This window comes from Vicugna pacos, chromosome 33 (genome assembly GCF_048564905.1).
Source record: "Vicugna pacos chromosome 33, VicPac4, whole genome shotgun sequence".
Classification (NCBI taxonomy): Eukaryota; Metazoa; Chordata; class Mammalia; order Artiodactyla; family Camelidae; genus Vicugna; species Vicugna pacos.
The window spans coordinates 16,782,973-16,804,301 of record NC_133019.1 but is presented as its reverse complement, the minus strand read 5'-3'; the positions used below and the strand labels follow the sequence as shown (position 1 = coordinate 16,804,301).

Sequence of the window (21,329 nt, the reverse complement as noted above, 5' to 3'; positions counted from 1 at the left end):
AGGAAAGGGCATGGCTGGCATTTTTTGTTCATGTCTCAGTTTAAAACCCCCTTCACAGTCCTTCCCTGACCAGCCAGGCTAGAGGAAAGTGCTACAATCACTCTCTACTACATCACCTTACTCTACTTTCATCATAGTATTAACCCTTAATATTTTGCTTATCTGTTTTCCCTCATTAAAATGTAAACGCCACGACAGCACAGTCCCTGTATGCCTTGTTTAACACTGTAGACCAGCTCTAGAACAGTGATTGATATGTAGAAGGTGCTCAATAAATATTTTCTCAATGAATGAACAAGGCAGGAGCAGCAATCTATCAGTAAGTAAAGTCTCCATACACACACATATTTTTTTTGAGCATCCATCACTGTTAATACCACATGTAATCAGACATTACATACCTTGATGAAAAGTAAACTCCACCTATGCAGTAATCTTATCACCCGAAAAAGGTCAAACCTAATTCTCATTAAGCCTCTAGATCAGGGCTGGGGCAAAAAAGGGCCGAATATGGAAAGCAGGTAGCTTTTGTAAATAAAGTTTTATTGGCACAGCACCATGCCCATTCGCTTACACATTAGACTGTGCTACCACAGCAGAGCTTTGTCATTACAACAGACACTGGCTGGCCCACAAAAATTTTAAAATATTTACTATCTGATCCTTTACAGAAAAAGTTCACAAACCTTCACTCTAGATTCAACTACCAACTTGCAGGAAATACAGAGGACAAAAGAAAACGTTAAATTATGCCATGAGAGACTGGATAAAGAAGTTGTGGTATATTTATACAATGGAATACTATTCAGCCATAAAAACCGACAACATAACGCCATTTGCAGCAACATGGATGTTCCTGGAGAATGTCATTCTACGTGAAGAAAGCCAGAAAGAGAAAGAAAAATACCATATGAGATTGCTCATATGTGGAATCTGAAAAAAAAAAAAAACATAAATACAAAACAGAAACAGACTCAGATATAGAATACAAACTTGCGGTTGCCAAAGGGGCGGCGAGTGGGAAGAGACAGACTGGGATTTCAAAATGTACAACAGATAAACAAGATTATACTGTGTAGCACAGGGAAATATATACAAGACCTTGTGGTAGCTTACAGCAAAAAAAAATGTGACAATGAATTTATGTATGTTCGTGTATAACTGAAAAATTGTGCTCTACACTGGAATTTGACACATTATAAAATGACTATAACTCAATAAAAAAAGTTAAAAAAATAAAATTTAATTTAAAAAAAATTATACCATGAGAAACATAATCAACACAATCCCAAATGAGGACTGTAAACCTGTGCTGTCCAATTGGTAACCCCTATCTACATGGGGCTTCTGAGAACCTGAAATATAACTAGTGCCACATGTTCAAATGATAATTATTTTGGATATACTGGGTTAAATAAAACATGTTTTAAAAATCAATTTCACTTTTTTACTTTTTAAAATATGGTGATTACAAACCTTAAAATTAACAGTTAGTTTACATTATATTTCTGTTACACTGATATTTTAAACTATAATGTATGAGTAATAAAAGTACAAAGAGAAGAGGTAGTTACCACAAAAGTCAAGATAAAATGTTGGTCTTAAGGGGGGGGGCGGAGAGTGAGGAGTGGGAACTGGGAAGGGAGCGGTGTTGGGAGGGAGCCCATGGGGGCTTCTAGGGTAGTGGCTGTCAAAGTTGTCTCCTTTCACAGATGAGTTACAAGATGACATTAACTTGTAGTAATTCATTAAGATGCATATTCACTTGGTGCCGTTTTCTATATATTATTTTAATATACTTAAAAAATTATTTTGAAAGATTTACCATCTTTAGATCTAGAATCTGCAAATGAGACTCATTCGTATGTGTCTGGTGCTCTCAGTCCTGTACACATGAAGTGATTCTAGGGCAGACACTTGGCAAATTAAAAAACCCAAAATGCTGTTCATTTAGAGTCCAGAAAGTGTTGACCCTCCAAAGCTACAAAGGCCATGAATTTCAGAGCCAAACTCCTAGTCTGGAATCCCAACTCCAACACTGCTGACCGTGCAGCCCTGACAAGTCCCTTCAATCTCCTGAGCCTGTTTCCTGACATGTAGAATGGAGTATCCACCTCATGCGGCTGCTGTAAGGACTAATTACGGCACATACGTAATTCACTTAAGCCAGGCTGAGAAAGACTTCTACAGGTGCTTGCTAGCTTTCATTATTGCTATTTCTACACCACTGAGATCCAGATCTTTGAATTTGTAGTTGTTATAATGCTAAGTCATCCTACACACTCATACAGAGGACACAGAGCTTTCCTAACACCTGCTACGCTTGTTTATCTGAAAGTCAAAAACTAGGAGACACCACTCTCCCCGACAAGCCGGCCTGCAGTACCCAGGGTGTGTCACCCTCAACACAGCGCTGGTCTTCCTTTCTAATTATGGCTCCCATTTCCTCTTCGATACCCCCTCCTTTTAACAGTTGCTAACATAAAAGAAAATCATGCTCCTGTTAAGAAAGAATTATAAGGACACTGAGATGAATCATGCTAAATTTTATCCAGGCCAGAATTAAGAATTAACTTTGCAAAAAGGATCCTAACATGAGAACCAAAACTCCCAAAGATATTCTTAAAATGTTCGAGAAGCACGTCTGTGTACCTTAATTACTGAATTAACCTACCTGTTCATCTGAAGCTAGATTAGTGAACAATGGAACAATTTCGCTTTTCACACTGTCTAGTTCCAAAACTTTTGCAAATTCACCCAATTTGGCAGCAGCAGCACGTCGTACCATTGGTGTGTCATCTGAGCACAAGGAACGGAAGTGCCTGCAGCGAACAAAATAATGAAGGTATTTCCTGTCAAACGTCACTGATTAAACATCCCCCAACATACATACGGAGATTTTAGAGGCTTTCTCTTACAAACCTCAGGGATTGGCTTCTATTCGTAGAAGTAACAAAGAAAACTCCACTGGTATATTCAATGGACAATAAAGTGATGCCATCAATCCGATACCGGCCACACACTGGTAGCAGGGTACTGTGTAACTTGTCAGCTCTGAGTTCCCAGTAGCCCCAAATAAGTAAAAAATACCAGCTCTTACTGTCTAATTTCTGCTTTGATAGCGTTTGAAGCCCTGGGATAGCAAACGCTGAACAAACCACATGCAGATGTGCGAGAAGTGAACCAATCCCCACTCGCCAGGCGTTTCACCAGAGGAACAAAATGAGCCTCCAGAGCCACAGAGGTGTGCTCCTGGGAGATCTGTCGCAGGGACTCCACGGCCTTGTCCCGGACCACTGTCTCTTCCACGGTCGCCAGACTCTCCAAAGGAGGCTGAATAGATCAAAAAGGAAAACCAGAGAAGAAAACGTACTGAATCAGGTTATGTACAGATTAGCACCTTTTAGAGTGACTGAAGGGAGGTGGTACATGTAACCAGAATGTTAGCTCCATCACACCAAATGGTTACTTTCAGTTCACACAGTGCTAACATATGGTGTGTCCAACCTGAAGACACGACTTCTGTAGGACAGCCAAGATCTCATGTCCCAGATGGCAATTCCCAGATGGTGTCTACGAATGACACACAGTGGAAGAGACTTGACATAATATTAGTATTATTGCGAGCAGAATCATTAGATTTTAAAGATACGTAGCCAAATTCAGACAGGAGCATGTGTACGTCCTCAAGAGGAAATGCAAAAACACGACCAACATTGGGCACCATAATTACATGATGACATCTCATCCAGCCACTGAGTCCACAGCCTTTGGAGTATTATTCTACCACTCCTGGAAGTGAAAGCTACGCTTGTCCACTAGCTCCACACCATCGACTTATCCAACTTATAAAAGGCTGAGTCTAAAATCACTTTTTTAGGAATACATCCAGAATCTTTCCATGAGCCAGACAGAGCAAGAGTTTCCAAAAGAACAATTAAGTGATGAGTACAGAAATGGCAGGAAACCCTGCTTGCAGTTTTAGAAATAGAAGAGACCAAAGGGGTTGGTCTGGACTAGGATCAGTGCATGAATGTCATGGCCCAGTAAAAACAGAAAGAGGCCTGGTTCTCTGAACCTCCTTCTGGGTGCACATCTGGTCCAGGCAGATTCCGCACATGCCATTAGGTGCAAACGTTAAGACAAAACCCACACGCAGAATTGACCAAGAAAGTAAAAAGAATTATGAGTCAAAGGAAAGAGGTATGAATGTCCAATAATACATTTCAAACGTTATTTGATACACAGAGGTAAAAATTACTCAGTTTTCCTAAGAGGGATTTCAGAAGCCCTTTGAAAAGATACCGCTTTCTTGCTTGCAAAGGCCTTTCACGCTCTGTCCCAGGCCTCATCTAACCTCCTCTCAGGCAGTATCATTGTATAATCTGCTACAGAATAAGGGCAAGCTCCTGAGATTCACACAGAGTTTTGTCTCTTGATTTGAATTCTGCTTATTTCTCCATGCCCTCTTCCTACTGCCCCCACCACGACTTCCGCCTCCTCCAGCTCCAACATTTTATATTCCTACAACTCAACCTCTTCCATTCTTCCACAACCCTTAAACTTTCTTTTAAAATCACAATTATTGTTGCACTCTAGCACAGAGGATAGAGGTGAAACAAGGCAGATGATTTCCTTGCCCTAATGGAGTTTACATTCTAATGGGGAAAGATAACTAGTCAAGAAAACAATTAGATGGTGCTGAGTGCTCTGCAAAGAAACAGAACAGGATGATGTGACAAGGGGTGACGGGGAGGCAATTTCAGGTTGGGAGGTCAGGAAGGCCTTGCTGAGATGCATTAAAGTTGATATCTGAATGACAAGGAGCCAGTCACAGGAAGCTCAAAAGAGCATTTTATTAGAGGGACCACCTAGGGCAAAAGTCTTAAGGCAATAACCTTGGTTTGGTCAAAGAACAGAAAGACCATCATGAATGGAATGAGGTTATCAGCAGGAATATGAGATGAGCTCACAGAGGCAAGTTTTGTAAACTAAGGTACAAGTTAAGGTAGAAATCTAGATTTTCTAAAAGCCATTGCAGGGAGTGAGTGATCCACCTGCTGGGTGAAGAGTGAACTGTAGTGTGGTGGGTGGGAGGGATGAGGGGAAGGCAACTGGTTAGAAAGTTACTGCAGTAATCTACAAGAAAGATCATGTGATCCGGAAAGACTAGAGAAATGGTGAGCTAGGTAGTAGCAAGGACAGAAGAAAGTGGATTGAATGGGAATATACAGAGAATCTACAAGTGTTACTAAAGGATTAGATGTGGGAAATGTGGGAAAGAGGATTCAAGAATGTCTTCTAGGTTTTGGCTCATGCAACTGGGTAGATGGTGATGCCACGTACTGCGATTGGGGCAACTAATTAGGAGGCATATTTTGGGGAGAAAACTGAGTTCTGTTTTAGACACGTTAAATGTGAAATGCCTGTTTGACATCCAAGTAGAAAAATCAGGCAGATATACATAGAGAGAGACAAACATAGATATTTCTATCTGTTTTTCTATATCTGTATCTGGAGTTCCATGGAAAGGTTAGAGGTAGAGACAGAAATCACAAGATTTCTGTTAGCAACATAACCTATAGATAATATTTAAGCCCTGAAGCATACATCCCTATCTTGTCCAATGGTCAAGTTCCTATTCACCCTTCAGCCCTAGTTCAGACATTCTCTCCCAACAGGTCTTCCCTAATCACCCTGGGTTAACTGCTTTCTCTTCTCTGTTACTTGGGTACCTCGTATGTGCTTCACATTTTTCCACCTAATACCACACAGTAATTATTTGTTGACACATAAGGACTCAGACCTCCCTCCATCCACAATGCTCTTCTTTAACATTAACACTGTAATTTCAGTGCCTGATATAGTAGGTTCTCAATAAATGTCAACTAAATTAAACTGCACTCATCAAATTCACAAAGTAAGTCAGAAGCAAAGTTACACTTATAGTTAAAGACAAAACTAATAAACATTCCCAAAGGCATCACACTCCTGGAAGAGAATTAAGATTTCCAATATAAGGGGGGAAAAAACCATAAACAAAACAACTCTTTCTCCTCCCAACCTCTAAACTAACAAATAAGTCTTTTCATTAAGAAAAGAGGAAGTTCTTACATTCACAGTCAGAAAAAAAATAAGAAAGAGTTGAGTCCAAAGTGTCTACATTATTTGTTCTCTCTATAACTAACACTGTGACTATCCATAAAAAGATCTGCATAAAAAATGGTGCAGTGTGCCTGTCACCAAACAATGTATCGTTTATACTGTGAAAGTTCTAGAAGGAGAGGAGTTAGGCAGAATATACTCACCAGCAAACAGTGGGCAAAGTCAGGACCTCCTACCAGGCCAGTGAAATTTCCCAGCTGCTCAGCAAGAGCTAACAGTACTTCATCTTCATCATAAATTGTATCTGGAAATGACAACAACCCAGTACTCATCAGCAAGGGTATCTGGCCCAGAGATGGACACTCACACAAAACCAGCCATAGAATCCATATGTAACTAGATGGTCCTGTCACAATCTTCACAGCCTTTTTTCCCCCCAAGTTTGACATTTATTCAACAGGCTATTTAGCATTATACTGTCATAAACAACTCTGAACATAATTTAACAGCCTTTAATTCCTTCTCAGTCAAGAATCCTCTTAGATCTGTTTTACAGAATGAACTAGAAATTCACAATCCTGCATCTTACTTCCCTATTAGCTAAATAGTTAACGTCTGAATGTGTCTGGCCACAACGTTACAGAAGAAACGTGTCCTGTTTCTTCTGCACCCAAAGCATCAGGCTCAGCTTAGTACTTACTAATATCGTGGGTAACAAATTCTTTAAAAACACTGGAAAACAGAAATACTCATGCTTTTCTTCAAAGGGTCACATACCTGTAAGGAATGGTAGCAGTTCTGTTCGCGTCCTTTCTACTCCAAGTGCTAGAGCAATCGTTGATAATTTCTTAATACTATTGAGACGGAGCTTTAAAACAGCAGAACGAAGAAAGAAGCAGTTGTGATTTAGACCAAAACACAGCAGTTGCAAACAGGTGAGATAATGACATACAGATAAGAATGAAGAAAAGCTTCAATTTATATTTTATTCTATGAAGAATCTCAAAAACAGTGGATTACGGCTTCACTAACCAAAAGAAGAGTTCTTAGGAGAACACGCCAAAGACACCATTAAAGAAATGAAATAAAATACAATATCCGGTAAGACAATTTTAAACAGAGAGAACTTTGGCAGTGGTGAAGCAGGTCAAACGGCTGGGTACACCTGCCTTCCATCAGAGCTGAGAGCCCGCCTCCTCCAGGTGAGTAAGCCATCCTACCCCGTTTCTACCCAAAGAGCCCAGGCAGATTCCAGCAAGCCGAGGGGAAGGCGTTCGTTCAGCCGCATTTCACAAGGCGCCCTGGCATCCCTACCGCCCGCTCCGGCCCCTCGCCGCCTTCCTCCCGCTCGCTCAGCCACGGGGACCGCCGGCCCGGGGCTGGACGCGGCGTTCCCAGCGCCCGGCCCGGAAGGGGCGCCCCGGCGGGAAGCCGGTTCTCCCACAACCGCCCGGGACCGGGCGGGACGCCGAGCCGACGCCCCAGCAGGTCCGGAGGAGGAGTGCTGGGGAGGTTCCCGGTCGGTCGGGTCAAGCCACCAGCACCCCTCACGGATCTTTCCCCTCCCGCCACCAAGTTTCTGCTCCGACTGTGATCTTTCAGTCCCCGGGCCTCCCCCACCACGGGGTCGGCCTTCCCCGCTCCCTACCACGCTCCCGGCCCGGCCCGCCTCCGCTCCCCGGCCCGCCTTCAGTACCTGCACGTCCTCATTGCGGAGCTCGTCGATTAAAACTGCTATTGGGTATAGCGAATCGTCTCCATCTCCGCCCGCTGCCCCGGCTCCGGTCCCGGGCCCCGCCGCGCCCGCCATGTTCTTCCTCCTCCGGCTGGTCGCCGCCGCCGGCTTCGCGCCCAGGCCCCGCCCCGCGCCCAGGGAGGCGGGGCTAAGGCCCGAAGTCCGGTTCCGCCGAGGTGGGTGAACCCATACCCTGATGGGCTGGTGGCGGCCCCCGCCCGGCCCCCGACGCGGGAGCTGTAGGTCTGAAATCCAGAAGATAGGTTGGCTGAGAAAGCGAAAGGAGCCCCCATGCCCTTTCTTCAGTCGAAAGAAACAAGGGCAGTGATTCATCCTGTTTCTGATGGTCTGAAGTCGTCGGGGACCTACCTGGGTGATCCCTGCTGTGCCCTCTTAGGACTCAGGTGGGCCAAAGAGGATGCCCGAGGCCAGGAGGAAAAAAGATTTAGCGCCTCCCCTGACTTCATCCTGGCCCTGAGCCACTTGGGTCTCCAGCCCCTAATTTCCCCACTATCCTCAAGCTTCCATAAAACCCCTCCACCTCTTCCTCCGGCCTGTGCGCCAGAATTTGTATCTGGCTCGTGCTCCGTAAGACAAATAACGCTGGCGGTGAGAGAAAATGAACAGTGCCATCCAAACTCCCCAGTCAATATTTTTTCCTCTTTCTCCATGCAAGCTGTTAAAAACATGCTGCTCTCTTGTTTTTGTGTTTCTTTTCAGTTTGGTACTGGATTGGTGCCTTCTGTTGTATTTTCTTCCTCCCATTTTTTAGGTCTTTAGCATGCTCGAAGTACAACAATCAAGTGAAACTAGGACAAGCTCTAATCCTTCCAAATTCAGTGGAATGGCTATTTTGCTTATACAAGAAAGGCTAAACTGACCTCTCTACAACTCCAGGAGTCCTCAAAGGCAGCGGTAGGAGGAGGTGACGATACGGTAATTTTTTCTTACAAAACATAATGAGAAGTTTCCATTTACCCTTATTAGGACAGCACAGAATAACTAAAATGTCCTGTCTTTTTTTGTTTGTTTTGGACTATAAGCAGCTTAGAGTGATAACTACCTATGGTGATCACCAGCTCTGAAACGGTAATTCTCAGTGTCTGATTAATAAAAATGTAAAATTCTTAGTAAATACAACTTAGGAGACATTTTTTAAAACATGGGGTTCCTGGAAGTAAACACAGTAGATAGCAGTGAAAGTTTGGAAACCAAGGGATCTGCACAGTCATTCTCAAATTAGGTTTGTGGATGTATTCTCTAGGATTTTAATTTTATTTTCAATTTGATAATATGTTTTAGATTTGCATAAGCATATTCTGAATTATTTGGATGACCACTTAATAACCCGGCATTGCCACATGATTTCGGTACCCATGTTTGCATGTGTGTTTCACTCCTGCTTTTACTCTTCTGGAACAATGAGAAAAGAACAGAGGTGGATTTTAAATGAAAATGGCATTTTCATGCACAAAATGAAGGCTAAACCACATCACAGGACTATCCTGACATAGTAGTTCTAACAGAAAAGTGGTGAGAAAATTGAGATTCACTTGGTGGCAATACCAAGCTGAGCTTTCAGAGGCAATACCATTGTCAATGCAAGGGATACCAATGTTCACAGCAGCACTACTTACAATAGCCAAGACATGGAAACAACCTAAGTGTCCATCAACAGATGAATGAATAAAAAAATTGTGCTATATTTATACAATAGAATACTACTCAGCCATAAAAAAATAATAAAATAATGCCATTTGCAGCAACATGGATGGACCTGGAGATTGTCATTCTACATGAAGTAACCCAGAAGGAAAAAGAAAAATACTATATGATATCACTCATATGTGGAATCTAAAGAAAAAAAAAGGCAAATGAACTTATTTACAAAACAAACAGATTCACATACATAGAAAACAAACTTATGGTTACCAAGGGGGAAGGAGATGGGAAGAGATAAATTGGGAATTCAAGACTTGCAGATATTAACTAATATATATAAAATAGATAAATAAGTTCACACTGTATAGCACAGGGAACTATATTCAATATCTTGTAGTAACTTATGGTGAAAAAGAATTGAAAAAGAATATATGTATGTTCATGTATGACTGAAGCATTATGCAGTACACTACAAACTGACACAACACTGTAAACTGACTACACTACAATAAAAATATATATACAAAAAAACCTGAAAAAACCCAACACAAGGGATAATTTAGTCTCAGCAAAATACATCATTTCCCATATTAAATTACTATAATATTAATATGAGTAGTATTGATTTTGTGTATTTAATTTGGAAATCTATTTTGGGTATTTTAGTTGTATAAGAACTATGAATAAAAGAACATTCTACTCCTACTTTATATTGGTAAATTTAAGTAACACTGTAATAAAATAACTTAGATAAACTGAGACTTTTCAAGTTTTCTTTTTCCTTTGGAAATGGATCCAAATACTATTCAAGTTTGAGAAACAGAAAGCTACAAGGTTTTTTGATTTAGTGCTTTATTAATTAGAAGATTAGAGGAGGCTTCTATTGGCACGGGGGAGGAGAAAGCTGTTCCCTCAAAGTTTGTGTAAAAAGTCTTCAGAAATGATAAAGGAGGCAAGCACAGAAAGAAGCACTAAGTCAGCTCCACACGTGTCCTCATCTGGTCATTAGCTCAAGCTCAGACGCGTTTCAACCTGCTAAACAAAAATTAGCACACTGATTGATGCTAAGCTATTCTGTTAAAAACACAAATACGCTTTGCTTACCCAAGCATGATGAATTGGACACCTATGGAATAACTATGATTAAATATCGAATCACAGGCTGAGGAAACAGGTCCCAGAAAATAGCCTGGTTTGAGAGTCATCAGTTCTGGACTTCAATGCCCACCTCTGTCTCTGATTCATTGTGACTTACCTCTCCCTATGCCTCAGTCCCACCTCCCACCTCCTCACCCCCAATAAAATGGAGCTAACCACCGCTGATTCCCTCTCTAGTTACTGTGATGATGTGAGAATGAAACAGGTAGTAAAAATGGAGATGCTAATAAATCCTTCAGTAAAAAAAAAAAGTGGTTAAAACAAACAACAGAAAGAGGTTATTTCAAAAACTGGGACGAATGGAAACTGGAACTAATTCTAAGACAGCTGTTTGGGGGACAATGGTTCACTGACTATCTGAATCACCTAAAATACTTGCTAAAAATGCAGATCCCTGGCCTCCACCCAGATCTACAGAATCAGAATCCCTGAGAATGGGGTACATTTTACTGTGCACCCCTGGCTAATGTACACTGATGTTCAGAAGTCATTGATTTTAAAAGTTCATCTGGAAAAATAATTTCCACATCAACCAATAAGCATCGGCTCAGGGAGAGTCTGGAAAGAGCCTTTGGAGGCCACCTCTGGCCAGAAAACCAAATGACAGCTACCACTGTTTATCAATAAATAATTCTGTCCCTATTTGCCTGTGGTTTTTGCCAGATTAAAATGATCCCTCATTTACTAGATTCCTGGAAGTTAGCTAAATACGCCAAACGCAGTCCTGTGGCCCTGAGCTGTTTCCAAATCCCTCTCTCCTTTCTATTGCTTCCCCCACCCGACCCCCACCCCTGGTCCATTTTCCATGCCCCACACACACACCACAAGAAACTAATGACCAACGGGCACCAGAAGCAGCAGCTGAGATTGGGCTGAGGTTAAGGGAACCCTCAGGAAGCAATGTGACCTGCTCAGCACAAAAGTACTGAGTTCTGACACCCATATACGTTACAGTTCGCTCATCCCGTGAATCAGGGGCAGACAAGACTGGACTTGCCAGTTCCTGTCAGATGAAGCACAGAGCACACAGAGATGCAGAGCCAGGTAGGATCAACAGCACTTGGTGTCACAACAGAAAAAGGTCAGTCCTGAGGAAGTCTAAAGGACATGGTCCCGTTCTGCCTCGTGCGTCATGCTGAGTAAGTTTGACGCTTCCTCACAGAGCTTTACAATTAAGCACTCATTTAAGGGTGGATCTATCTGCTCCCCAGAGTCACCCCACTGGGAAAGAAGGCTGAGTGCAGGAGACAGAACTGTGGGTAGGTGGTTCTCTCAGGGCAGACCCAGAAGTGTCCTCCCATTGACAAAGCCTTCAGGAAAGCAGTGGATGGCTCAGTTCACGCACAGAAAACCTGAGGCACATACCGGCATTTTGTAACTCTTCCTTTAGCAAAATGACCCTGGGAAACCGACTCCCAGGGCTGTACTTGATTTATTGCAAAGTGGTAATTATCACCATAGCATTAATGATACATCAAATGTATATTTATACAAAGAATGACTTCCTTCTATGGGGCTCCAATATTTTCCTGTCGACCTTGCCTCAGTTTTCACCTCCTTTCTCTTCTCTGCTTTGTGGCAAAATTTTAATTCCAGTATTATGGCTGGGAACACTTGACAAAGAGAAAGAGACTTTACCTGGATGCACACAGTGAGTCAGAAGCAGCTGCAGAACTCATGATCAGGGATTCTCACTGTTTCTTGCCTCACCTTGTCCTTCCATGTCACAGCTTTACTGAGATGTTTAAATAAGGTATTGGATTTCCAGGGCAAAACTTTGCTTGAATTCTTGGGAAGAACGAGTCAATGAGACAGTCGGTTCTGAATCCAGGCAGTATATACTGTGCTTAAGAGAGTATACGGTGGAGTCAGGAAGAACTAGACTGACATCCCAGCTCTGCCAACTACTAATTGTGTCACGTTAGGCAAATAATTTACCCTCTCTGAATCTTGGTTTCTTCATCTGTAGATTGGGGCTGTAAAGCTTACCTCTTGTGGTTAATAAGATTAAATAATTCATACATAGCGCTTAGATTAGTGCCTGACAAGAGGAGGCTTTCAAATCCCAGCCAATAATTGTGATTATCTACTCAGGAAGGAGAAGCAGGTAGGAAATTTCAATCAACTGAACTTTGGCAACAAAGAGGACCACTGTGGAAGGATGAATGAGACCTCCCATGGTTTAGAGTCGGAAGATCTGGCTCAAAGCCTTCCAGAAGGCATCCTCATTGGAAAGACAGGACAAATCTTACTTAACTTCCCTCTCAGGGTTGTTGTGAGGAAGAAGGCCCATGAGGTAAGGTACCTTGTAAGTAGAAGGCACAACAGAAATGTTAGCAATTATGGTTTTTTTAAAATGTTTTTCCTTCCAGTTTTATTGAGATATCATTGACATACAGCACTGTTTATGGTTTGGTTTTTTTGGGGGGGGGGTGTTGGGATGGAGGGTGGTAATTAGGTTTTCTTTCTTCTTTCTTTCTTTCTTTCTTTCTTTCTTTCTTTCTTTCTTTCTTTCTTTCTTTCTTTCTTTCTTTCTTTCTTTCTTCCTTTTCTTTTCTTTTCTTTCTTTCATGGAGGTTCTGGGGTTTGAACCCAGGACCTTGGGTTCTACCTCTAAGCTATACCCTCTCCCCTAGCAATTAGGTTTTTGATTTGCATGGTCTTACTGAATCCCTGAATCTGGTGTCCATGCCAAACATAAGAAGAGAACTCCCAGAGACTTCTGTTCAAGGTCTGTAGGCCCCCAATTCATAAGAACAGCTGTCAGAATTAGTACTTGCCCTGACCACAAGGGTAGATTTAACCTACAACAAACCGAGGTCAAGCAGGCATGGTGACCTTGAAAGCCTCAGGCCTTTGAGTCCTAGCACGGGCTCTAACGTTCTTAGGACAGACCCCTGGTCATCGTGACAGGTCCTGTGCACAGCCCAATAGAAACCCTTCGTTACAGCGTTAAGTGAGAAAGCAAGGTACACAGTGTTATTGAACTTGTGGTACACAGGATAATTTTAAGCTGAAAATGTTTGGAAACAATAGATTGCTCCTCAATAGTTAATATTAAAATATCTTAAGATTTTTAAAAAAGCAACTGTCAGAACAATGCATATAATATCGTACAATTTGTATAAAACAGAATGCACATACATGGCGCTTGTATAAGCATCAAAAAAAAATCTTTAGAAGGACACACATGACTAATCACATTGGTTGGTTATGGGTATCTGGAAAATAAAAATGGAAGGGAGATTTTTCAACGTTCAGTATATTCATTTATCCTTTTGTTTGTTTTACGATTTACTAAATTCCAGATTTTCCTTGAATTTCACTCATTTTTCCACTAATTTTTTTTTCCTGTTTCAGGACCCAATCCAGGATACCACATTGCACTTAGGTTTTTTGAATTCTGACCCATAAACATTATTACATATTCAAAGAAACCTTTTGGTTCTTGGTTGCCACTGTAGACTGAAGTCTGCCTCCCCCTGGCTGGCCTCCTGCATGAGGTCCATAGACGTATATTAATAGTCCCCTCCTGCCAGCTATTCCTTGTCTAGCCCTGCTACGTCCACAGGGTAGAGTCCAGATTCCTCTCTTCCCCCTTATTTCTCTAAGCCCTTATCACCATGTATTATTCAACACCCCAACTTAAGTAGCTTTTAGCATCTGGGCGCACTGTCCTCAGACTCCTATCAAACAGAGGTTTGATTTGGAAAAAGCAGGGATTACTTAAAATATTCCTGATCCTCTAAAACCCTTTCCCTGTGGTCCCCTGAAGTTGGTATTCTTTTTCACTTTCTTTCCTGATCTTACCAGCAGAACTGTTCAGGAAAAGGTCGTAGGAGTAAGAAAGAAACAGTGCCAAGACTCCTGGACACGCCACTCCCAACTCAGCAGAAATGTAGCTGGGACTGTAATCAGAAACCGGAATTTCCACTAACTTCTAGGACTTCAGGAAATCAGCTCCCTTTCTAATCTAGCTGCGTGGTTCAAGTTAGCTGAGGGCTCACAGTGTTCTAGAAAAGCCCCTACAAAGACTAAACGTATTATCTGTAGACTCTGTCTTACTAGGACAAGCTCCGTGATTACTGGAGGCAGAATAAAAAGGTGGTTAAAAAAGTGAAACAGCTCTGACTAGCTCCTGTTTTTTTTTTTTTTTAATGGCAGTACTGAGGATTGAACCCAGGACCTTTTGCATGCTAATAAGTACATGCTCTACCACTGAGCTACACCATCCCCCAGACAAATTCCTGTTCTTATCTCTGCTCATCTAATCATTCCAGATGCTTTGACAAAATATTCAAAAAGAGGTCATGAAATAGGGAGTGCAATATCATGGTCCAGAGAGAGAGAGTCTGGAGCCAGACAGACTGCTTGGGTTTGCATCCCAGGTCTGCAACTTTCTACGCAGGTGATCTTGGGCAAGACATTTAATATCTCTGTGTATCAATTTCCCTGTCTTTAAAAAGTGGATAATAATAGTTATTGAGCTCATAAGGTTGTTGTAAGGATTGTGTGAGAAAAAACAACTTGAAACATTCTTGATATACAGGAAATGCTTAATAAATGTTACCTATTATCCATATTATTTCTTCACAGAGCAAATCTGATGATCGAGAGGGTGTTAAGAAAACAAAGAAATATGAGAAACCTCCAGAATAAAAATAAACCCTCAAACCCCAATATATTCCCCATATAGTTCTAAGATTGAGTTCAGAGAGGTGTTACACACACAAAGAAGGACATCTCTTTGTCAGAGAGCTGAACTCGTCTGTTCCTAAAGGCCTAAGGCTGCCTAGGTGGGTTTCCTACACTTTCAGATGCAAATTCTCCTTCCTTCTGCAAATGTTTGCTCTTCACCCAGTGACCTACACATGGGCAGCAACCAAAGGTATTCTAAGACCTTTTACTGTTTAGGGGCTCAGCCCCTGCTCCCTGGGGTTGAGCTACATCCAGTGTTGTGGATAACGTGTTGGCATCTGACACAGGGAGGAACGCTGAACATTCTTACATCCTTTGAGTTGCGTGTGATGTTATCAATAAGTTAGCCGAGGCAATGTTAAGACTGTGTTTTGCTCATGTTTGGAAACTTGAAAATGAATAAATGGCTGGTAATTACCCCTAAAAGTAGCTGCTTTCCCCTCTCATCCAAACTCATGTCTTTTATTACCTATGACTATCATCAAGGTCATGTCAAATAGAACTGTAATTAACTGGGAAGAACTGACCTATAGATCATTTACCGACCAGGGAATCACTGTTGCAGTGGATGATCCAGCCCCTGTAAATTATGGGCATGGTCTTCTCCAGGAAAATGTTGCAATTATAGAAATATAGGAGTGTAATTCTAGGGTATACAGATTCTAAAGAAATGCAACTCGGGTGTTTCAATTTACACTGGAATTTTGACACCAAGGATACCCCAAATAGTGAAATGAATTAGTTCCCCGGAGGAAAAGGAGCACTGAAATTTTTGGTGAGAACAGGCTGCCCTCTGCTGGACACCAGGGAAGCCTCTATGATGACACTACAGACAAGGCGGCCTCAAGTTCTCAGAAACAGTGATACTTGGGAGCAAAAACAAAATCAAAAAAGCATGGCAACAAATTTAAACTTTGGTGCTTTATTTCAGAGTATCTCCAGTAATCACAGACTCTGGGAACACAATAATACAAAAAGGCCCAAGGAACGGGGGGCTGAGTTAAAAATAAAATTCATAAGATTCTTTTATAAATGCAGCGCTGTAAAAACCAGCCTCCTTTTCTACATAACTCCACAAATATTTCACTGGCAAGAAAAAAAGGGGGGAACATATCATAGGAAATACCAAGGATGCTTAGAGACATATTGTTAATAGGGAGACAAGAAAGAAGCAAGACCAATTCCTGAATGATACACGATGTTTTCTTGTTGGTTGAATGAACACATTTCAGGTCATTTCTCTCAAAATGAGATTAACCTTTGCTCTCATGTCCGAGGAGGGTAGCGACAGGTCCAGAGAAGCTCTGCAGAGGACAGTGGCGGAATAACAAGGGAGAGGTGCTCCCTGGACTTGTCTCAAATAAACAGAGCTTAATAAAATCTGCAAAGTAGGTTCCCAAGTGTGTCCTGGGCAGGAGGGCTTATACCCACACACTTTTTTCCCATTCTCCTATTCAAGACAGCCACAGGGCCATATCTGAGTAGGCCAGTAAGGTGTGAAAAGGGCCGGGCAGAACTCCTCAAGGTTGGATCTACCTGCTCAAACTCTTTCCTCCCACAGAATAAAAAAATTGATCAAAAGGCACTTGACTGGATCTGAAATTGCCAAAATCAGTCCTTCCTTTGTTGTGGATGTGTTATCATTCAAATGTCCTCAGATGAGAGGATCAATGAGAAGGGAACTACAGTAAATTATTAACATCCATTAGTGTACTTCGGTGCCACATTAGTTAATTGTTTCCCAGAAAGCAGGGCCCAAACAGAACGGGAGATTGGGGCAGGTAAGGTTTGATAGGCCAGGAAGAGCAGAAACAAAGGGTCTGGGAGGGAAGAGGCCTGGGTCGGCAGGGGTTGTAATTGGAAAAGGACACCATTTTGTCTACTTAATTATATTTGATCTTTGGTGTGATGGTTTGCTTTCCAGTCTCTAATATCAATAGCAGTGGGCAATTAGAGAAATCACCTAAGGCGTGTTTTACAAAATAATGATGACTGGGCACATCTCAGGCTACTAACTCAGAATTTCTAAGGGAGGTAAGCGGACAGTGGCAAATTTTTAAAACTGAAGCTTAGTTGATTTACAATGTTGCATTACTTTCTGGTGTACAGCATAATGATCCAGTTTTTCATATATGTATATATTTTCTTTTTCATTGTCTATTTTATATATAGTAGTTTGTACCTGCTAATCCCAAACTCCTGATTGATCCCCCTCGCACTTCCCCCCTTTGGTAACCATCAGTTTGTAGAACTGTGGAGTAGGTTGCTATTTCTCCTCTTTCATTTCTTATTTTGTTTATTTACGTCCTTTCTCTTCCCTTCTTGGTAGGCCTGGCCAGAGGTGTTTTGATTTTCCAGCTCTTTCAAAGACACAGCTCTTGGTTTTATTGATTTTTTTTCTTCTATTGTTTTTTTAAATCTCTATTTTATTTATTTCCTCTCTGCTCTTTATTATTTCTTTCCTTCTGCTGACTTTAGGTTTTGTGTGTTCTTCTTTTCCTAATTCTTTAAGGTGGTAGGTTAGGTTGCTTATTTGAGATTTTTCTTGTTTTTGGAGGAAGGCCTGTATCGCTATGAACTTCCCTCTTAGGACTGGTTTTGCTGCACCCCATGGATTTTGTGTGGTTGTGTTTTCATTGTCATTTATCTCAAGGTATTTTTAAATTTCCTCTTTGATTTCACCATTTAGTAGCATGTTGTTTAGTCTCCATGCCATCATTTTTTTTTTCACATTTCTCTTTCTGTGGTTGATTTCTAGTTTCATGCCATTGTGGTCCAAGAAGATGCTTGAAATAATTTCTAACCTGTTAAATTTGTTGAGGCTTCCTTTGTGCCTGAGTATGTGGTCTATCCTAGAGAATGTTGCATGTGCACTTGAAAAGAATGTATATTCTGGGTTTTTTTGGATGTAATGTCCTGAAGATATCAATTAAGTCTAACTGTTCTGTTGTGTCCTTTAGGTTCTCTGTTGCCTTACTGATTTTCTGTCTGGAAGATCTGTCCATTGATGTCAGTGGGGTGTTAAAGTCTCTTACCATTATTGTATTTCCATCAATTTCTCCCTTAACGTCTGTTAGTATTAGTTTTATGTATTTAGGTGTGCCTATATTGAGGGCATATATGTTAATGAGTGTAATGTTCTCTTCTTTTTATTGCTCCTTTTATCATAATGTAGTGTCCTTCTTTATCTTTCTTCATGATCTTTGTTTTAAGTCTATTTTCCCTGAGTGTTGCTCCCCCCGTTTTCTTGTCATTTCCATTTTCATGAAATATCTTTTTCCATCTCCTTACTTTCAATCAGTGTGTGTCCTTCACCCTAAAATGAGCCTCTTGCAGGCAGCATATTGTAGGCTTTTGTTTTATTATCCAATCTGCCACTCTGTCTTTTGATTAGAGCATTTAATCCATTGACATTTAAGGTAATTATTGATATATATATGTATTTATTGCCATTTTAAACTTTGCTTTCCAGTTGATTTTGTATTTCTTCTTTGTTCTTTTCTTATTGTTTTTCCTTTCGTGGTTTGATGATTTTCTTTTGTATTATGTCTGAGTTCTCTTCTTTTTGGTTTTTCTAGCTCAGCTGTATGTTTTTGATTTGTGGTTACCTTTTTTTCAAGTATATTAACCCATTACTCTACATGCTTTAGACTGGTCATCATGTAAGCTTAAATACATACTTTAAAAAAATCTACATTTTCTTACTCATCTCCCCCACATTTTATGATTTTGATGTCCTCTTTCATATCTTCATGTTTATTCTTTTGCTGTTCATCAGATTTCCAGTTGTGATTTTCTCTTTTTTATAGATTCTTGCTTCTTTTCTATTTAGAGAAGACCTTTCAATATTTCTTTTACGGTAAGTATAGTGTTGCTGTATTCTTTTAGCTTTTGCTTGTCTGAGAAATTCTTTCTCTCTCCTTCTATTTTAAATGATCATCTTACTGGGTAGAGTATCCTAGGTTGCAGGTTCTTTCACTCAGGACTTTGAATACACCTTGGATAGTGACAAGTTTTAAAGGATCCCCAAGTGATTCTCTCGTGCAGCTCTGATTAAGAATCACTGCTCTGTGGGTCCCATCTTCTCCAGCACTGAGTTATAATCCTGCTGAAGCAGCCATCAAACAGACTAAAAACCACACTCTTCTCATTTGGCAACCTGGGATTCAAGAGTTAAAAATGGCAAATTATGGGCCAGTGGTACAAATTGCCAAAAACTGATTCTGCAGGCAAAGCGAGGTCAAAGAGAACCCACCTAAGCAGGTAATGGATGGAATCCATGGTTATAGGTCTGCAAGAAGCCCTTGTCAGAAGAAGTTAGTTTTATCTCACACAGTCTTTTGGCTGTTAGGATCAGCAAGAGTCACTTGGTTTATACTTTTATCTCCAGACATGTAATGACCGAACAAGCAGCCCAGAAATTAGGAGCAAAAATGAACAAACAAAAAACCCCTCCACCGTGAGGTATTTTATGAAGATACCTTAGGATTTGCATAAAATTTTCTAAAAATGCTCATACAGGTAAAGCGCTATTTAACCTGTTTGTTAATTTAATCACAAGGAGCTACAGCAGGAGTTCCCAGTCTGCCCATATCATTACAATTCTGAATTCTCATAGTTCTTATCTGAATTCCCCTCATTTCATTGATCAAATCCGTTGGTTTTAATTTGTTTCAGGGTCAGGTCTATGTTGAGCTCCACAGCTGAAGAGAGCCAAAATAGCTTCCAGTTTTAAAGAATCACTTGCTACTTGATATTATTGAATCTGAATGTATCACCACGAAGTCATCGTGCAGTTAGATCTCTTCTCCTGGCAGGGCATGGAGCTAGGAGGAATGTAGCACCTCCTCAAACCTGGAGGTCCTGCCCCTGACTCACTCAGAAGGTCGCCAGGGCTGTCTGACTCCCCAAAATCAAGTAATAGTAGAAATATTCTATAAAGGCACCCAGCTTGTCTTTTTAGAAGGTATGCTGAAGAATCCACCTTTGTGTGAAAGCATGTGTCCTTCAGAATTCCTAAAATATACACAGTATTGAGTCTAACTCACATCTTCCAAATTGCCTTTTGAGTACCATAGGACTTCAGACATGCCATATATTCTGTGCTCTAGAAATCTACCGAACTGAAAGCAGGAGTTACCTATTAGCTGCAAGTTTCTTTGTACCTTTCTTTCTTCATTGTCAATAAATATGTACAGTACCAAAATGTTCAGGGAATACACAGAAGTGTGATATGGTCTTTGCCTCTAGACATGCCAACAATATTCCTGAGAGACAGGTTTACAAGGGCTACATGCTAAGACTGTATGCATTAGTAAAGGCATGAGGTACTCCAGAGGGTTTAGGAAAGGAAGTAATCACAGGGGTCTAAAGTCTGGAAAGGCTTCATAGAAGAGAGGGAGACTCAAGATGCCCCTAAAAGTAAGAGTAACAAGCGGAGAGAAGGATGACCTGCTAGGCAGGGAAAAGAAATTCACTAAGGCTGTAGACTTCCGTATCCTGGAATTATATGAATAAAGTATCCTTCTCTAAAACAACTTGGGAGAAATAAATCAAGCTTCATGGGCATTTTGGGTCCTGAGGAAAGAAAACTGGTAACCAGTGGTATAAAACCATATGGCTACTATTATTGGCTATAAGTTACAAGGTATAGGAAAGTTAGAAATTCATTCACAAATAAAGTTTTATTTCTCTTGACAACCCCTGACCCAAAGTGGTAAATTACCTAAAAATGTTATATATTACTAGACCCACATTTCTATGAATATCAAGACTCTCAAAGTCAGAGACTCTTAATCCAAAAACATAACATGGATCCAGAAACTGTCTCTTTTAGGGACAACGTTGACACACTGAGTAATTCCCACTATGCTTGGTTTTTCCACAAAATAAAACTAACCTACACTGGGTTTTCCAACAGCTTTTTCTCAGTTTTCAGAAAGACCATTCTAGGCTATTTGGTCTATAGAAA

The 21,329-nt window shown here is 41.0% G+C and overlaps 1 protein-coding gene across 4 annotated transcripts in view; it reads right to left on the bottom strand.

The window, feature by feature from the left end:
- The window catches only part of PPP2R1B (protein phosphatase 2 scaffold subunit Abeta), a 35,116-nt gene extending 26,942 nt beyond the window's left edge, over positions 1-8,174 (bottom strand). The window contains exons 1-5 of one of the 4 annotated variants that reach the window (XM_072954005.1): positions 7,802-8,174; positions 6,883-6,973; positions 6,309-6,409; positions 3,101-3,333; positions 2,675-2,822 (exon numbers count right to left, since the gene is read on the bottom strand). In XM_072954005.1, the coding sequence (XP_072810106.1) occupies positions 2,675-2,822; positions 3,101-3,333; positions 6,309-6,409; positions 6,883-6,973; positions 7,802-8,173 (945 nt within the window). In that variant the 5' untranslated portion in view covers position 8,174. The remainder of the gene's footprint in view (positions 1-2,674; positions 2,823-3,100; positions 3,334-6,308; positions 6,410-6,882; positions 6,974-7,801) is intronic. The other 3 variants (XM_072954006.1, XM_072954008.1, XM_072954007.1) reach the window with 3 other exon arrangements.
- Positions 8,175-21,329: the final 13,155 nt, after the last annotated feature.